The 18,232-nt window shown below is 43.2% G+C and overlaps 2 protein-coding genes and 1 pseudogene across 5 annotated transcripts in view; 2 read left to right on the plus strand and 1 right to left on the minus strand.

Moving 5' to 3' along the window:
• The window catches only part of LOC144697155 (uncharacterized), a 266,512-nt pseudogene that overhangs the window by 236,788 nt on the left and 11,492 nt on the right, over nucleotides 1–18,232 (plus strand). The gene's annotated exons all lie outside the window — the stretch shown is intronic.
• LOC144697396 (uncharacterized) overlaps nucleotides 1–18,232 on the minus strand; it is an 83,414-nt gene that overhangs the window by 60,595 nt on the left and 4,587 nt on the right. The window contains 2 exon segments of the mRNA XM_078569376.1: nucleotides 6,695–6,847; nucleotides 15,948–15,951. Of these exon segments, the coding sequence (XP_078425502.1) occupies nucleotides 6,695–6,847; nucleotides 15,948–15,951 (157 nt within the window).
• Nucleotides 1–18,232, plus strand: part of LOC144697120 (uncharacterized) — a 432,856-nt gene that overhangs the window by 11,797 nt on the left and 402,827 nt on the right. The window lies entirely within an intron of this gene.

An 18,232-nucleotide genomic window follows, 5' to 3' on the forward strand; every position in this document is an offset into this window, starting at 1 on the left:
GGGCAATCTGTGCCTCTTGAGGTTTGATAATCAGTTAAAGTCACGTGCATACACAGCAGAGGTGTACGGTTTCTCCCCGCTGTGAATGGTGTGATGTTTTTTCAGCCTATGTAACTGGTTGAAGCTCTTTCCACAGTCAGTGCACTGGAAACACTCACTCGAGTGTGTGTGTCTCGGTGCTTTTCCAGTCACACTGATGTTTAAAATCTTCTGAAGCAGGCAGAGCAGGCAAACATTTCTCCTTCTAGCTTCAAAGGTCAATGATATTCAGGTCCTGATGAATCAAGTGACTCTCAAATCTTGATGTGATGTTTGGTTTGAGATTTCAGTCTGCTAAGCCTCCCTTTCCAATATCCTGTGAAATAATTTTACAAAAGTCATCACTGTCAGTACAGGATTGAAATTCAGAACAGACTATTCTAATTTCTGTGGAACATTCTTTCCTGTCATTCTCCAAAAGCTGTAAATCTCCATCCCACATACTCTCCCTCCATTCTCATTCTGCTGTACCTAATAGACACCCAATGGTACTGCACTATAAATGTGTATAGTATACAGTACTTTATTACATGGTTACAGATACTTGGGGATGTGAGGGAGAACTTTATTTTGACAGCCAGTGGTGATGACCTCGAATTCACTGCCTACGAGGGTGGTGGAAGCAGAGGAAGTCATTGATTTCAAAATGAAATTGGATGGGCGCTTGAATGAAATACACTTTCAGGGGAATGGGGATATAGAGGGGGAATGGGACTGACTAGATTGCTCCACAGACTGTCAACATTAATGGACTTCTTCTGTGCTATAATGAGTCTATGACTGAAAATATATAACGAAGCTACAGGACTATATTACAAGACTGGAAATAAAGTTAATTTTTTTTCATTACAGAGCCATAAATATTATATTTAAATTTACCATATAACAACACTTGACATATATCTGACCGGTATTAATTTACTGTCCCCTAAATGTCAGCCATCTCCTGGGGAAATCAGCCCTTTAATTGTGAACATTAGGAAAGAGACCATCCTTTTAGCCAGACAAATAAATGTGTCAAGCTGAGGGAGCAAAGGATGTCAATGTCTTTAAGAGAGAGAGAGAGAGAGAGACCTGGGCCAATCTTTCCAGAGTCTGCACCCTCCCTGGATTCACTTCCTTTCCCTTCAGTTCCTGCAAGTCAACAATTTCCCCCCAGAATGAGAAAAGAAATGGAAAGGGGGAGAAAAGAAAGTGTTTTACTCACAGATGTTGGACACAGGAGGAAGTTTTAGTCTGTGTGAAACTCAATCTACATTCACACAAAGCCCGCGCTCTGATTGGCTGGAGGACCAGAGTCCTTCCGGTCCTCCAACCCTTCCCATTGGTCAATCCTGAAATCAATGGGGCACCGGAAGCCTTCACGGCGCGGGAGATCCTTTGACCCTCATGGCTGAATGAGCGCTTCGCCAATGGGAAAAGCTATTCCCCGCACATGCGCAGCTTTCATTACCCTCGGACATGCGCAGTCCCGGGCTGTGCGGCGGTTAGAGCGGTTTCCCCAGCGCGGGGGATTGTGGAAGCTGCGGCCGCCATTACTGATCCGGAGCCCAGTCTCCAAACCCCTGGGACTGGGATGGAAAGTGGGGTTGGGGGGGCGCAGTGACCCCGGCCGGAAACAAAGTACATGTGGGTAGACACTGGGTTTGATTGTGACGCCCCTTTTGTTAACTTCAGGCATAACGTTTACGAATAAAATAAGAAACTAAAAGTTCTGGAGATACACAGCAGGCCTGGCTACAGCTGAGGGGAGGGAAACAGACTTAACGTTTTTAGTCCAATATGCCTCTTCTTCAGTATGTTTTAAGTGTCATATTGGCGAAGGCAATAGTTGAATGTGAAACTGAACCCCAGAGTCAGCACCTTCTGGGGAGGAGAATTGGGGAAAAGCAGGAGGACAGTCGGGTGAATTGGGGTTAAATCAATAGGGAGGAGGGAATGTGTGGGGGACAGAGATTTATCATTTGAGACGAAGAAGGATGTTCTATGACAACTGAATCAACATTTCTGGATTTCTACCCTTTACTTACAGTGATGTATTTTCTAATCTCCTTTAAGAGGGGATTAGTCAGGAGGATTTGTATCCAGAAAACAGACACCAAACATCACACCAAGATCTGATAGACTCACTGGGTTCATCAGGACCAGAATATCATTGGCCTTTGAATATGGATGGAGAAACGTTTGACTGTTCTGTCTAAGATAAAGGTTTCAGATATCAGTGTGAGGCACAACTGATCATCCAATCTGGGGATGGGCAACTCTAACCAGACTGGGGATGAACTATATAAAAATGACAGTCGCGGGGATTTTGAAAAAGCAACCAAGCAGGATACTCAATCCTACACTCATAGTGGGAGAGGCCATTCACCTGCTCTGTGTGTGGGAAAGGATTCACTTGCCCATCCCCCTGTTCAGACACCAGCACGGTCACACTGTGGAGAGGCCTTTCGGTGGCTGCTGGTGTGGGAAGAGGTTCAGGAGTTTCTCAAACCTGCTGCAACTCCAGTGAGATCACACTGGGGAGAGGCCATTCACCTGCTCCTTATAAGGGAAGGGGTTCACTCAATCCGCCAACCTGCTGCAATACAAACAGCTTCAGATTGTGGAGAGGCTGTTTAAATGCTCCATGCATGGGAAGGAATTCAGCTCATCCTCCAGCCTGTTGAGCTACCAGCGAGTTCACACCGGAGACAGGCTGTTTAAATGTTCCGCGTATGTGGGAAAGAATTCACTTGCTCATCCCATCTCCTGGCACACCAGCAAGTTCACATTTGACTGCAGGTGTTCGATTCTGCTGTTTTTGCTGCTGCTCATCACATCCAAGACTGAACCATGTTCATTCTGACAGTTGGGGTTTGTTTCTGCTGATATTAATAATCTCTGTAACTGAGCTGGAATTCAATATTCTTGGTAAATGTTAAATAGATCAGCTTTGTTTTTGGCACGCAGTTTCTCAATCCTTGATGCCACTGAGAGAAGAAAAGGTCGATTCCCTCCCTTAACTTCTCTCCTTTGAGGAGAGAGAAGTGGAGGGGTTAAGGGAGGGAATTCCAGAGCTTAGGAACCTGGCAGCTGAAGACTGAAAGAGTGTCAGCCCTGGATTGTGGGGGACTCGAGTCTCTGGAGTGGGGACTTGAAACCACGACCTTCAGACTCAGAGGCGAGAGTATGAGGCGGACTGAGCCCTGATGTTCGGAGAAGTGATGTGAAGTCTCAGTTGGCTCATCCTTTGTCCTTTCCCTTATTCCAGGATCAGTAGATCGAGTTGAGAAACTATAGAACAATTAAAAGGGGCAAGGAGAAAGTTAAGAGAATAAACTTCTTCACCCAGAGAGTGGTGAGAATGTGGAACTCGCTGCCACACAGATTGAGATAAGTAACATAGATCCATTTATGGGAATTTGGATATGTTCAGGAGGAAGAATGATGGTTCACAACCCTCCTGTCAGTGGGAACAGTTTCTCTGTATTTACTCGATGACACAGCAGTGAGTTCACACTTTTAAATTTTCAGTTGCCTTCCTCAACATTTTTGCTTTGGGAGTATATCTTCTGTCTAGCGGCCTGTAATTGAAGTTAAAGAACCCAACCACCCACCATCTATTTACAATGGGGAACGGGGGGTGGGCAATTGCAGTCATTGATTCAAGTAGCATCGCTGGATGGTCCTAGTATTCAAGGGAGCGCTCTGCTCTCCACTCAGTGGGGCTGTCTGAAGTGGCCTCAAACCCTAACCCTCTGCCTGACAGGCAGACACACTCCCAATGTGAGATTAATCACCTTCTTGGAGAAATGCATCCTGCTAGAGGTCAACCTATTGGGTCACCCGGTATTTGGAGACCATAGTCTAGCTTTCACTGACCAGAGGTTTCGGAAGTGGGGCTCAAGTCCCTCACCTTGTGATTCAAAGATGGGAATGCTACCATGAAGCCGATTTTTAGGCATAGGAACTAGCAAACGGCTTCAATATGATGCATTTGAAAGGGCAGTTAGGACAGATCTGTCTCAGCACAGACACCATTCCTCTCATTGAGAGCTGGACTGACCAAAAAATCATTTCAATTCCTTTAGATGGCTTCTCTATCAAAAAAGTGTTAAGAAATGAGATTGTCTCTCATCAATAATTGATCAACACCTTCTCACCAATGCAGAGCTCAAGTCAGAATTTATATTCCGTCAATGTGCAATACTTGTTATTGCTCTTTTATCAAGTTGAATTATTGAGACGTTATGTGATAGAAGAGTTCTGTGGTTAGGTTGCAGTTTGAAAACATTTCAGCTTATATTTTAAACAAGAGGTAATAAGAGACTGGAGAATAGAGAAACAAAGAGAAAAGCTAAGAGAGAAGTACATTGTGTATAGAAGCTGAAGCAATAAAGGGTTAGGAAGAGGGAGAGAGAGAGAGAGCTAGACCAAGATTTATGATGGTCTAACAGCAAGAAAGACATTAGTTAGTGAGGCTAGACGTCATGGATTGTCCATGTTAGTGGATGAATGCTTCTTAGCACATGGGTTATTGGATGAACCTAAATCACATAGATATGTCATTCCAGTGCAATAAGTATTCTTTTTGATGGACTGGCCGGTCTCACGACTTTGCTTCCAATGGTCTGATGCTCTGAGCCTCGTTGCAAAAATATTTTTTCATATTTCATATGGATCATAAAATCAAAGAGTGGTTTAAAGATGAAAAGTATTTAGCTTGTATTTCTGTTTGGAACCTCTCAAAGCATGCCACGTTACCATGGAGGTAGGCTGTGGGTGTCAGATAGTTCTATAGTTTAACTTACCTGGGTGGTTCTCATGGAAAGCAGTTAAAGATTTGGGCTTGTGAAGGTGACACGTCACTTGATTTCATGTGAGAGGAAAAGAAACTGGAAGATTTGCCCAGCTTGAAGCTAGAGGAAGACATTTCCTCTGGTCTCCACAGTGAAAGACAGTTAGCCTTGTGGCGGAAAGAAATCAGCTTGAACAATGAGCTTGGAAAGAGCTGTCAAGAAACTTTGGGAGTTGACTGGGAAAAAGCAGTTGGTCTGTCCAATGTCAGTGCAACAAAGCAGTGGAATCCTCACAGAGAGAAAGAGCTCTGGAAGTATGAGTCCCAGACTGGGAAACAGGGAACAAATCAAAGTCAACTCCAGAGGGCTGTGGTATACCGTTTGCCGATTGACCCTCCGGGACTGATGTGAGGGGGACACATTCTTGATGAATAAGGCCCCAGGCTCCCGCCCAGCCGGGAGATCACCGTGAGGAGCGGGAACCCCGGCTTTTCCTCCTGTGGCACTGAGGCCAGGTCTGCTGCCCCTCCCCCCACGCGGGCAGATACCAGGGACCTGACATTGAACCCTTGGGGGTCTAAAAAAATCAGAAGCATTTTCAAAACAAATGCTGCTGCTCCTTTAAATTGATGTATTTGTCACAAAGAAAAGCCCAGTAAAAATCTCGTCTTATAATTTAGTGCAGTGGCTACATTATATATTACGTTATATATACAGTCCATGACGTCTCTGCAGAGCAATCCAATCAGTCCCATTCCCCCTCTATATCCCCGTTCCCCTGCAAGTTTATTTCCTTCAAGTGTCCATCCAGTTTAATTTTGAAATCATTCATCGTCTCTGCTTCCACCACCCTCACAGGCAGTGAGTCCCTGGTCATGACCACTCACTGCACATCCTCCCAAATCTCTAACTATGCAATGAAGACATGTATATTATACATACACTAAAGTAAAAATGTGTATGTATTGTTATGATCCTTGATGAGACCCCCAAGCTTTTGGGAAGATCCAATTAGGGACCAATAACGTTTTGTTAAAGTTAACAAAGTTTGAGATTCAAGGCCTTGTTCAGAGAATAACGCCCCAAGATTCCACAGGTTTTGAACAAAAAATAAAGTTTACAAAACAAATTCAGAAAGATAAAACTATTTACATTGTCTTTTAAATGTTCTAACATTCAGGATTAATGTGAAGTACATGTGAATGAACAGAAAAACTGTGATCGAACACACCACACGACAAAATAAATGGCAGGTGTGACCAAGACAGAGTCCATGGATTTCTCAACAACCCACCCAGATGTCAGGAACACTGTGAGTCAGCCAACATCACTGAAACGCTGCCTCTCTCACGAGGGATTTCAGTCCTCATCTTCGAAGGTCTAATCTTGAAATTCTTCCCGGCCACGTGCTGTTGACTCAATAGAACAGAGACAACAGTATTCATTTTAGATCTAACTGTAGGGGCAGAGAAAACACTTTATTATCCAGCATAAAACAAATGTACTTCATCAGCTTTTGTGGATTGTTTCAGTGGAAACATGCACTTCCAGGCTTAATCAGCATCAGCCACTGGAAGCAAAGCCGTGAGACCGGCCAGTCCAGCAGAAAGAAACCCTCTGACGCTCCCACTTCACCAAGTGTCAGAATGAACATGGTTCAGTCCTGGATGTGATTAACAGCAGCAATAACAGCAGAATCTAACCCCAGCAATCGCTTGTGAACTCGCTGGTGTCTTGACAGGTGTGGTGACCGAGTGAATCCCTTCCCACACTCAGAGCAGGTGAATGGCTTCCCTTCAGTGTGAACTCTCTGATGTCTCAGCAGGTTGGATGACCGAGTGAATCCCTTCCCACACTCGGAGCAGGTGAATGGCTTCTCTCCAGTGTGAACTCTCTGATGTCTCAGCAGGTTGGATGACTGGGTGAAGCCCTTCCCACACACGGAGCAGGTGAATGGCCTCTCCCCAGTGTGAATTCGCTGGTGTGTCAGCAGGGCGGATGAGTTAGTGAATCCCTTCCCACACACACTGCAGATAGACGGCTTCTCCCCAGTGTGAATTCGCTGGTGCTTCAGCAGTTTGGATGAATCACTGAATCCCTTCCCACACTCAGTGCAGGTGAAAGGCCTCTTCCCAGTGTGAACTTTATGGTGCGTCTGCAAGCTGGCTGACTGAGTGAATGCCTTGCCACACACAGAGCAGATGAATGGCCTCTCCCCAGTGTGAACTCGCTGATGTGAGAGCAGGGCGGATGAATCACTGAATCGCTTCCCACACTCAGAGCAGGTGAACGGCCTCTCCCCAGTGTGAATTCGCTGGTGTGTCTGCAGGGCGGATGAGTGAGTGAATCCCTTCCCACACTCGGAGCAGGTGAACGGTCTCTCCCCGGTGTGACTGCGTCGATGAGTTTCAAGGGCAGATGGGAAAAGGAACCCCTTCCCACAGTCCCCACATTTCCACGGTTTTTCCATAGTGTGGGTGTCCTTGTGTCTCTCCATGTTCGGTGATCAGTTGAAGCCTTGTCCTCACACAGGTCATGTATAATGTCTCTCTCCACTGTGAATGGTGTGATGTGTTTTTCAGTCTGTGTAACTGGTTAAAACTCTTTGCACAGTTACTGCACTGGAACACTCTCACTCGAGTGTGTGTGTCTCAGTGCTTTTCCAGTCACACTGATGTTTAGAACCCGTTGAAGCAGACAGAACAGACAAACATTTCTCCTTCTAGATTCAAAGGCCAATGATATTCAGGTCCCAATGAATTGAGTGACTCTGTCAGATCTTGACATGATGTTTGGTTTGAGATTTGTCTGCAAATCCTCCCCTTCTAATATCCTGTAAAAGGAGTTTACAACAGACATCACTCTCAGTACAGGATAGAAATTCAGAACAGACAATTCTAGTTTCTACGGAACATTCTTTCCGATCTCATTCCCCAAAAGCTGTAAATGTCCGTCCCACACCACGCCCCCTCACTTCCATTCTCATTCTGCTGTACCTAATATACACTCTCCCAATTCTCCTGAAGATGCCAATTCCTGCTGGTTGGCAGATCCATGGTCAATGCTTCATGTCCTGGACTCAGAGATTGTAAGAAATAGGAGCAGAAGTAGGCCATTTGGCCTGTCAAGCTTGTTCTGCCAGTCAATAAGATCATGGCTGATGTGGCCTTAACTCCACTTTCCTGTCTGCCCTCCATAACTGTTGGCTCCCTTGTCGGTCAAAAATCTGTTTCAATGAACCTTGAACATATTCAATGACTCGGCCTCCACTGCCCTCTAGGGAAGAGAATTCCAAAGACAAACAACATTCTGAGAGAAGAAATTCCTTTGTCTTAAAAGGGAGACCTCTATTTTTAAACTGAGTCCCCTAGTTCTAGATTCCCCCACAAGAGGAAACATCCTCCCAGCATCCTCCCTGTCAAAACCACCTTAGAATTCTACTTGTTTCTGGAAGATCACCCCTCATTCTTCTAAATTACAAAGAGTTAAGCCTCAAACTGCTTAGCATTTCCTCATAAGACAACCCTTCATCGCAGGAATCAGCCTAATGAACCTTCAATGAACTGCTGCCAATGCCAGTATATCGCTCCTTAAAGAAGGAGCCCCAGACTGTGCAGAATACTCAAGTTGTGGTCTCACCTATGCCCTGTGCAGCTGTTGCAAGACTTCCTGACAAGTTCTTTTTCCCTGCAGCGGACCAGGCTCTGTATCTGGATACATGCAGCTTCTGGAAAGCGTAAGTGAGCCACACTGTGAGTCTGACTGATAATCTGAAATTGGGCCTGGTCCTCTGCAGGGAAAAGGAATTTGTCCAGGCATTGTGCCTTTTCAATTAAACAAAGCTAAGGGGGACACTGCTCCTTGGTACACTCCCCATGCCATGTCTCGACCAATCACAGTCAACTTGGATTTTTTGAATTAAATGAAAAGCTTTGGCATAACTGTACCCTGGGGCATTCTGCATGGCAGCACATTGACCAATCTGAGAACGCTTGCCAACCAGTCAGCACCCTTTTTCCTGATGCAGCATAAAATGTTCTTCCCTTTGAAATTTGGTATTCTTGTGACGTTCTGATGAGTGCAAGACAAAAAGTTTCAACGTGTTTCTTTTTCAGCAAGACTCAAGTTCAGTACTACCAAGTGACGATTTAGATTAGTGTACTGTCCTGTTAAATACTGGCCATCTCCTGGGGAAACCACCCCTTTAATTGTGAACATTAGGAAAGAGACCATCCTTTTGGCCAGACAAATAAATGTGTCAAGCTGAGGGAGCAAAGGATGTCAATGTCTTTAAGAGAGAGAGAGAGAGAGAGAGACCTGGGCCAACCTTTCCAGAGTCTGCACCCTCCCTGGATTCACTTCCTTTCCCTTCAGTTCCTGCAAGTCAACAATTTCCCCCCAGAATGAGAAAAGAAATGGAAAGGGGGAGAAAAGAAAGTGTTTTACTCACAGATGTTGGACACAGGAGGAAGTTTTAGTCTGTGTGAAGCTCAATCTTCATTCACACAAAGCCCGCGCTCTGATTGGCTGGAGGACCAGAGTCCTTCCGGTCCTTCAGCTCTTCCCATTGGTCAATCCTGAAGACAATGGGGTACCGGAAGCCTACACGGCGCGGGAGATACTTTGACCCTCATGGCGGAATGAGCGCTTCGCCAATGGGAAAAGCCATTCCCCGCACATGCGCAGCTTCCCCTCTCCCTTGGACATGCGCAGTCTCGGGCCGCCCACCCGCGCGGCGGTTGAGCGGTTTCCTCAGCGCAAGGAATTGTGGGGGCTGCGGCCGCCATTACGCTTCCGGAGGCCAGTCTGGGACTCCTGGACCTGGGATGGAAAGTGGGGGTGGGGAGCGCAGTGACCCCACCCTGACACAATGTACATGTGGGTAGTCACTGGATTTGATTGTGACGCCCCCTTCAGGGGGAAGAATTAGGGAAAAATCAGGAGGAGGATCGTAGGATTAATTAGGGTTGTAATCAATACAAAAACAGAATTACCTGGAAAAACTCAGCAGGTCTGGCAGCATCGGCGGAGAAGAAATCAGTTAACGTTTCGAGCCTTCATGGCCCTTCGGCAGAACTGTAATCAATAGTCTGTAGAGTGTGTGGGGGGGACGGAGATCTATAGGTTCAGAGGGAGGAGGATTCTCTATCACATAATCTATGACAACTAACATGATGAGTTCTGAATTTCTATCCTGTACAGACAGTGATAACATGATGATTTAAAGCTTGTGGCTCCCTTCATAATCTTAAAGTCCTCGATCAAGTCAGTCCTCAGCCTTCCCTATTCAAGACAGTAAAGCCCCAGTCTGTTCAATCTTTACTGTAACTTAAACACCCTCAGTTCTGCTATTGTCCTTGTGAATCTTTCCTGCACATTCTCGAGTTCCCCTCTGTCCTTATTATAATGATGGAGACCCAGAACTGTTCACAGTATTCCATGTCTGGTCCAACCAAGGATTGATACAAGTTTAACATGGCTTCTCTGCTTTTCAATGATGTTTCTCAAGAAATAAACTCCATTATTAGGCTTTGGAAACGGTGCAGGGATTTAGTATGGTGACAGGAATGAGGAACCTCAGTTATGTGAACACACTGGAGAGGCTGGGGTTGTTCTCCTGAGAGTATGTGATAGAGGTGTTGAAGAACGTGAATGGTTTCCATCAAGTAAATAAAGAGAAACTGTTTCCATTGACAAAAGGGTTGCTAACCAGAGGACAGATTGAAGGAGATTGACATAAAAGCCAGAGGGGAAATGAGGAAGATAAATCTCAACACAATGAGCTGCTGTGATCCGGAAAGCATTGCCTGAAAGGCTGGTGGAAACAGATTCAACAAAGGAAATTGGACAAATACTGGAAGAGGACTAGTTTGCAGGGCTCAGGGAGAAAGGGGAGGATAGTGGGACTAAAAGAGCCATGACAGGCATGATAGGCCGAATGGCCTCAATGTCAACATAGGATATTGGATAAATACTAGAAGGGGACTAGTTTGACAGTAAGTTTCCCTTTCAAACCTTGTATTGTCTGTAGTGTAATCAGGGGTTCAGTGAGTCACACTCTCACTTCTGAGTCAGAAGGTTGTTGGTTCAAGTCCCTGTCCAGGGACCTGAGGGGAAAAATCACATCCAACATTCCCAAGTGCCAGCATGGAGGGAGTGCTGCACTGTCAGATCTGCTGTCTTTTGGATGAGATGATAACCCAACTTGGTTGGATTTTGCCAACTTGAGTGGATTTATAACTTCCCATCACCACTATTTCGAAGAAGAGAGATACCCCCGAAGTCCTAGCCAATATTTATCAATCAGCATCAATAAAAACATATCATCTGTTCATTCTCACATTGCAGTTTGTGGGATCTTGCTGTGTGTAAATTGGCTGCAGCCTTTCCCACATTAGAACAGTGACTACATTTCAAAAGTACTTCATTGTCTGTAAAGCACTTTGGGATGTCATGTGGTCAGGAAAGGCACTATAGAAATGCAAGTTTTACAATTTAAGATTTATATCATCTTGTTATTTGTAACTTAATTTAATTCAGCCACCCCCAACTTGCCATTTAATAAATTCACTTGGTTCGCAAAAGACTTTAACCAATTAATGCAAAGGCAAAATTCCCTGGATAGTAAATTTAAAAGTTTATTAAAAGAAAAATGTTTACTTAACAACTTTAAGACATTGACTTTTACAACTTCATGCAGGTGATCAGTCCATAGATGCATAACCCTCTCTGGCTCCTTCTTTGACAGTAATTCTTGTGGAATTCACCCTCGGGAGTCTGGCTCCTTCTCTGACAGTAATTTCCTCGGAACTCAGCCTCGGGAGTCTTCAGTACTTGGCGAACAAGGGAGACCTTCAAAACCTCTACTTTCATCCCCAAAGTGACCATTACCACAGGTCAGAGTTGGGCCTGTTGTAACATGACAATTGGTCAATTTGGTGACCAGGTTAATTTAATTGAATCCCCAATTACTTATGCCACCTTCCCTCATTATCTTAGACAGGAACACAATAGAACTGTTTCATACTATCTTTATCTGATTCTACGCCATCCCTGATTCAGACAGATTCAAATTTTGAGGCAAAGCAGAACTTGAAGGTCTCTCTTGCCAGTACATTTATCATCATTGCACATTCTTTATATACACAGCAATTAAGGTTTTACATTTTTACAGCAAATAAAATTCACTCTTTTACAACTTCTAATTCATTATTGATTCGTTAACAGTAACTCAATTAAGGCTCACGACTTATTCAATCATCTGCTGCTGACTGGCAGTTAATTAAAACAGTAATTGCTGAAAAAGGGAGATGTCACAGCTTTCATCTTGCACTCAACAGGACATTCGCAAGAATACCAAATGTAAAGGGAACAACAATTTATACTTCATAAGAAGAGAGTGCTGATTGGTTGGAAAGTGGACACTGACTGGTAGAAGCTTTGCCACGGAGAATGCAGTAGCTAACTGATGAGTGACAGTTAACCGCCAAACTTTGTTTAAATCCAAACCAGGCATGTTGACTCTGACTGGTCAAGGCATTCACCTGGGGAATGAACCAGGGAACAGTTGTCATCTGTTTTCTTCAGTTGAAACAGGCGAAAGTGTGTCCATGTTCTGTCTGCAAAGAGCAGGGCCCTGTGTATTAATATATGTCGCTTCCAGTACACGTGAGTGTGCCACACTGCGAGCCCAACTGACAATCTTAAACTGGTTGTCAGCACAAATCTCAGAACATTCAGGATTGTTTAGCAAATGTTGTCCAATCGCGGAATCACATCTAATGTTGGTCACTGTGTCTTGAGTTTTGTAAAACCCAGTATAACTGAATTTCATGACTTAATAATTATCTGTTTCATCACTGGGCTTTTAATACAAGATCAATATATTGTTAATGAAGAAAAGTTACAGGGTGTGAAACAGCTGCAGGAAGTCTTATGTTATGAAAGTGGTTGAATTTTTAAACTAAATGTGATTACCCATCCCTACCTCCAGTTTCCTACATTACAACAGTGACTACACTTCAAAAGTACTTCATTGGCTGTAAAATGCTTTAGGAGATCATGAAAGGTGCTATAGGAATGCAATTTTTTTCCAATTGTCCACAAATTTGGATATATTACACTTGGTTCCCAATTCAACATCATTAATAAAGATGGAGTCTTAATTTTGTGGAATAACCATGTCTTTCACATCATTTCAAATGCTCTGGTAAAATCCAAACACACTGTATCCTGACCATGGTCTAACCCATGGTTCGAAACAAGTTGAACATAACCTCCCTGCTTTTCAACTCTATCCCTCTAGAATGGAACCCTATATCTGGGCCCCACACTTTAGGAAAGATATGAAGTTCTAGCGAGGGTGTAGAGGAGATTTACAAGGATGGCACCAGGAATGAAGGATTTCAGTCAGTTGGAGAGATTGGAGCAGCTGAAATTTCTCTCTTTCGGCCAAAGAATCATTCGGGAGAGGAGGCCATTCAGCCCATCAAATTAATGCCCACTCTCTGTAGAACAAACCAGTCAGTCCCAGTGCTCCCTTCTATCCCCATAGCCCTGCAAGTCTATTTCCCTCAATTCTATTTTGTAATCGTTATTGTCTCTCTCCATCCACCACCCTCATAGGCAGCGAGTTCCAGGTCATCACCTTTCGCTGTGTAAAAATATTCTTCCTCATATTCCCCCCTGCATCTCTTGACCAAAACCTTGAATCTGTGTCCCCCTTGTCCTTGCACCATCAGCGAATGGGAACAGCTTTTCTCTGTCCGCCTTATCTAAACCTGTCGTAATCTTGTACCCCTCTATCAAATCTCCCCTCAACCTCCTTTGCTTCAAGGAGAACAATCCCAGCTTCTCCAACCTAACCTTGTCACTAAAGAGCAGAAAAGTATATATCTATAAATAAATATATATAAAGAGTGATGTGACTGCTGACGAGAGTGTTTGTTTGAACTGCAGGCACGAGTGTGACGTTTGGAATTTGAATCTTTCCTGAATGTTCTGGAACATTTCTTTGGAGCCTGGACTTTTCTGGAATCATCCGAGACTGCTGTTTGTCATCAGCCAGTCAGTAAGAACTTGAATCTTTTACCGTTTTATGAAAAGAAACAAAAACACATCTTTCCACATTGAGACTTTTAATCACTGAAGTGTTTTTTTTGCTCACTGCGGTTGAGAGTTGGAATTTTGTGGACAACTTTTCCCCTGACGAAGCAACAGAAATTGACAGAGAAATAGAAATTGTGAAACGTGTTGGGAATATAACCTCAGAAGGGGTAAATAAGCCTCAGTGAATTATCCTCAGTGGAGGAAACTTGAATCCAAGTAATATCTCAACCGTCATATCATCAGCATCGTTTTCAGTTATTTTGTAATATTACACAAACACCCTCAGGAAAGGAGCAGTTTTTGAAACACAGAAGGTCACCCCCAGCAAAGGAGACCAAAAAGACGATTGCTATTTTATTTGATTCCATAACGAAGACAACGGATCCTCGAAAAGGGGAAGAATTGTTGATCTGACAAGATCGTCCTGACCGGAAAAAGCATCCTGGGAAAAGGAGCAAATTCTGAAACACAAGGACCATCCTCAACAGAAGAAACCGACAGCCTCCAATAATACCCTGAACCATATTGGGGCAGCTCAGTCCCATCGGAGAAAAGAATTTTATCACACAAAAAGCCGGCCTCAACGGAAAAGTCCAACAAACTCTAGCAGCAGATTGGATCGATTTTAAGTGTGGGTCCCATTTTAATTGGTTTCTTAGTATACGAATATATACAAAATATTTTGGTCAAAAACTTTTCTCAATTTATCAAGATTATTTCCGTTTTTGTCTCCTTTTGTTCTCTATCCTTTTTTAAAAAACATAATTAAAACCAGACTAACACACGTCCTGAATTCCCTACTGTAACCTCCTCATCAATTTCCTGGACAGGCCTCGAAGGCAAGGTGAACTCTACAATGGGGATGAATTCCATCTCCACTCCCACTGACCCAAAAGAGAATTTTGCAACGTCAGTAAGACTAATATATAAAATGATTCAAACGATCCACCGTTTAATGTGATTGGAAGAAGAAGAAGGTGCCCAGAAGGGAATTAGGAGATGAGCAGAACAATTAACACGATCAATAAAACCTGCGAACCTCACAGAGGAAACCACAAAAAAACTGGCAACAAATTGAGAAAGTTGGGCCAGCGAAACGAGACGAATCCTCATTGAACATTCCACAACAAATCGAAAGAAACGAGATAATAAACAGAAGGAAACCATTCAAACTAATAGATTGGAGGAGGCTGTTTCAAAGGCATCGAACTGGGATAAAAAGAACCTGAAAGAAAAATTTAGCTTTAGAACATTTAATGAAAGTAAAAAAACCATATCTTGCGCCTGCTTTGGGAAAGTGAGGTGTCCTGTTGTGATGGTTCAGGGTGGGGCGCTGTCCCAGAGCACGAATGGCCGAAGCACACTTCCAACCACACCACCAGTGAACAGCTGGAAGACGGGCCTGGAACCCCAGAGCCTGAGTTGCCAAGGTCTCAGCACTCAATGGGTCAGGCTTCATCAAAAAGGATTCAAAATAATCCAACAAATCCACCTCAGACAATGATTCTCCAGAGCAGTCTTCCTGACACCGAGACTTTCTCTGTTCCAAGAAAGGAAGATATGTCCGGACTCAGAAAACAAATCAGAGCCAGAACTGACATCACAAACAGTCCTTCCACAATTACCTCCGTCAATCTGTGAAAAAAATGTATTCTGACGACTTAATTACAAAACAATTTCCATTACAAGAACAGGAATTCGAAACGATTAAACATCAAACCACAAAACAGGTAATGAAAGCATCCAAACCCAAAAATATTAAACCTCCAACAAAATCTCCTCATACCAAAGCCACAAAAAGCCCAACCAATCCATTTCATATCAAATTTCCAAGGGAACCACCAACCTACCATGAAATAATGGGAAACCATTCGAGACCATCAACCCAACTGAGACAAAGTAAAATCCAATTCCCATCGGCCCGAGGTCAATTACAGACCCCAACATGTACCCTAAGGAAGGAAGTGCAGCCCAAAACACCGATCAGAGCAGCAACCAATAAAAATGAACCCAATACACGGGCCTCTGGGGGTGGAGACTGGAGTCAGCCACATTTACAGAGAATAACAGATAATATCGAACCATCAGTGACTCCGATGCAAACTGTGGAGTCCCCTTTTCTGGAGTTGGGTCCACTCCAGCCACAGGGAGGGGTTCCCAGTGATATTGAAACGAGCATCTTGACAGCGCCGATGGGAACAGTGAACATAACATATCGAACAATACTTGCTGATCCTGAGCCGAGCACCTGAACAGACCCCACAGAACTTACAGAGATTCCCCCACCCACACCCCCCACACATTTTCAACACCTGAACAGACCCCACAGAACTTAGAGATTCCCCCTGCACCCCCCACACATTTTCAACACCTGAACAGACAAGTTGGAATCGAGTGAAACCATTAAAGACCCCAATCGAGGCAACAGATTGGTCCGATATGGCTCAAGGCTCTGAAGGTAGTGAGACCGATGAAATACAAATACCTTCCCAGAAATATGAATCATCTAACTCACTGACCACAACATCGAAATGGAGACCTAGCCAACAAAGTAAAACAATAAACACAGCCACAAAACACCCCAAATACAAACCAAAAAAATAGAATCTGGACAATAATCCCAGGGAAACCGATACTAATAATAGGGGATTCCAACCTCTCCAGGGTTCACAATTGCCCCAGTACAATAACTCAAACTGATTGCTTCCCAGCAACCAAATGTATACATGTGACGGCGATCTTAGATAAACTACACTGCTGTCCAAACATAAAACACGTAATAATTTCAGTTGGAATAACCAAACTCAAACACCTCTCACCGCAATTAAACTACTTCAAATACTATTAAAAAGGGTGAAAAATAAATTTCCAAATGCTCAGACCGGGATCCCTGAACTAAACTATAGTAAAAATCTCCCACAATCGCCAAAGGACATAATCATGGAATTAAACCAATATATTAAAGAACAAACATATATCCCAGCAAAACCAAATATATCCTTTGGAGTAGAATCTGGCAACATCCATTGGACTTAAAACACAACTAATTCTATTATCAACAGCTGGATGAAGTGTTTAACCTAAAAGGGAATCAAACGCTAGAAAAGGAGCCTCTAAATCTAAAGGAAACAATGATGAACATTTCTAAAACATTTAAACCCACACTAATATAGGAATAAGTCCGAAACACAGGCTTAACTTTAGTTCCGGTAGCAAAACAGCATCATATACAAATTCAAACAGACTTAGACACATTTTACAGATAAATTAAACTTCGAGACTTTTTCGGTGTCTCAATCTCAGATAGGCAACCATTTACACCCAAATCAGACTGGATTCCACCGAAAAGTAAAATAAATCCCAAAAATATTTCATTTCATCAAAACAACCCAATCAGAAACCAAGACGATTCCCCATTGAACGGATAAATAAAACCTCATGAGAAGAGAAAAACAAGCACTTGGGTAATTAACATCCCACACAGATATTGTTCTAAAACCAGCGGATAAAGGCAGCAATATTGTTATCGTGGGTCGACAACAATACCTTTTTGAAGCTTACAGACAATTGAACAGTACAAATTACTACACCGAATAGACTAAACCCACATATCAAGAAACAAAAAAAAGGTTACAGATGTACTGATAAGACTTAAAAATTCCAAATACATGAATCAGAAACAAATGGAGTATCTAAGGGGACAGCACCCACATCTATGAAAAAGTTACAGACTTCCCAAAATACATGAACATCCAGATACATGGACAATAGCAGGACACATGCCTCCAGGTAGACCAATTATTTTGGATTGTGGTAGTGAATCATGCAAAATAGCAGAATACATCGACTCATATTTAAACTCCTTGGTCCACAAATGTCCAAGATACATGTCATTTTGTAGAAAAAGTGAATTCACTAACCATAACCCCAGATAGCATACTATTCACAATGGATATAGACAGTTTATACATAAATATAGAAACTGATAGAGGAATTCTGGCTGTTCAAAATGCCTTCATGAAATATACGCAACTGGATAGACCAGACAAAATTATAATCCAATTATTACATCTAGGACTAACCAAGAATGATTCTGAATTTAACAAAGAATATAACCTTCAAGTTAAAGGGATGGTGATGGGTAAAAAATATTTGCACCATCGTACGCGAATATATATATGGCAGAATGGGAGGAAACTGTTTTTTAAAAAAAGATCCCAGGAAACCATTACACTATCATAGATCTTTAGATGATATAAGGGGAGTTTGGTCCCATAGCCATTCAGAATTTGAGGATTTTGTCC

The sequence above is a fragment of the Cetorhinus maximus genome, chromosome 23, assembly GCF_964194155.1.
Source record: "Cetorhinus maximus chromosome 23, sCetMax3.hap1.1, whole genome shotgun sequence".
Taxonomy (NCBI): Eukaryota; Metazoa; Chordata; class Chondrichthyes; order Lamniformes; family Cetorhinidae; genus Cetorhinus; species Cetorhinus maximus.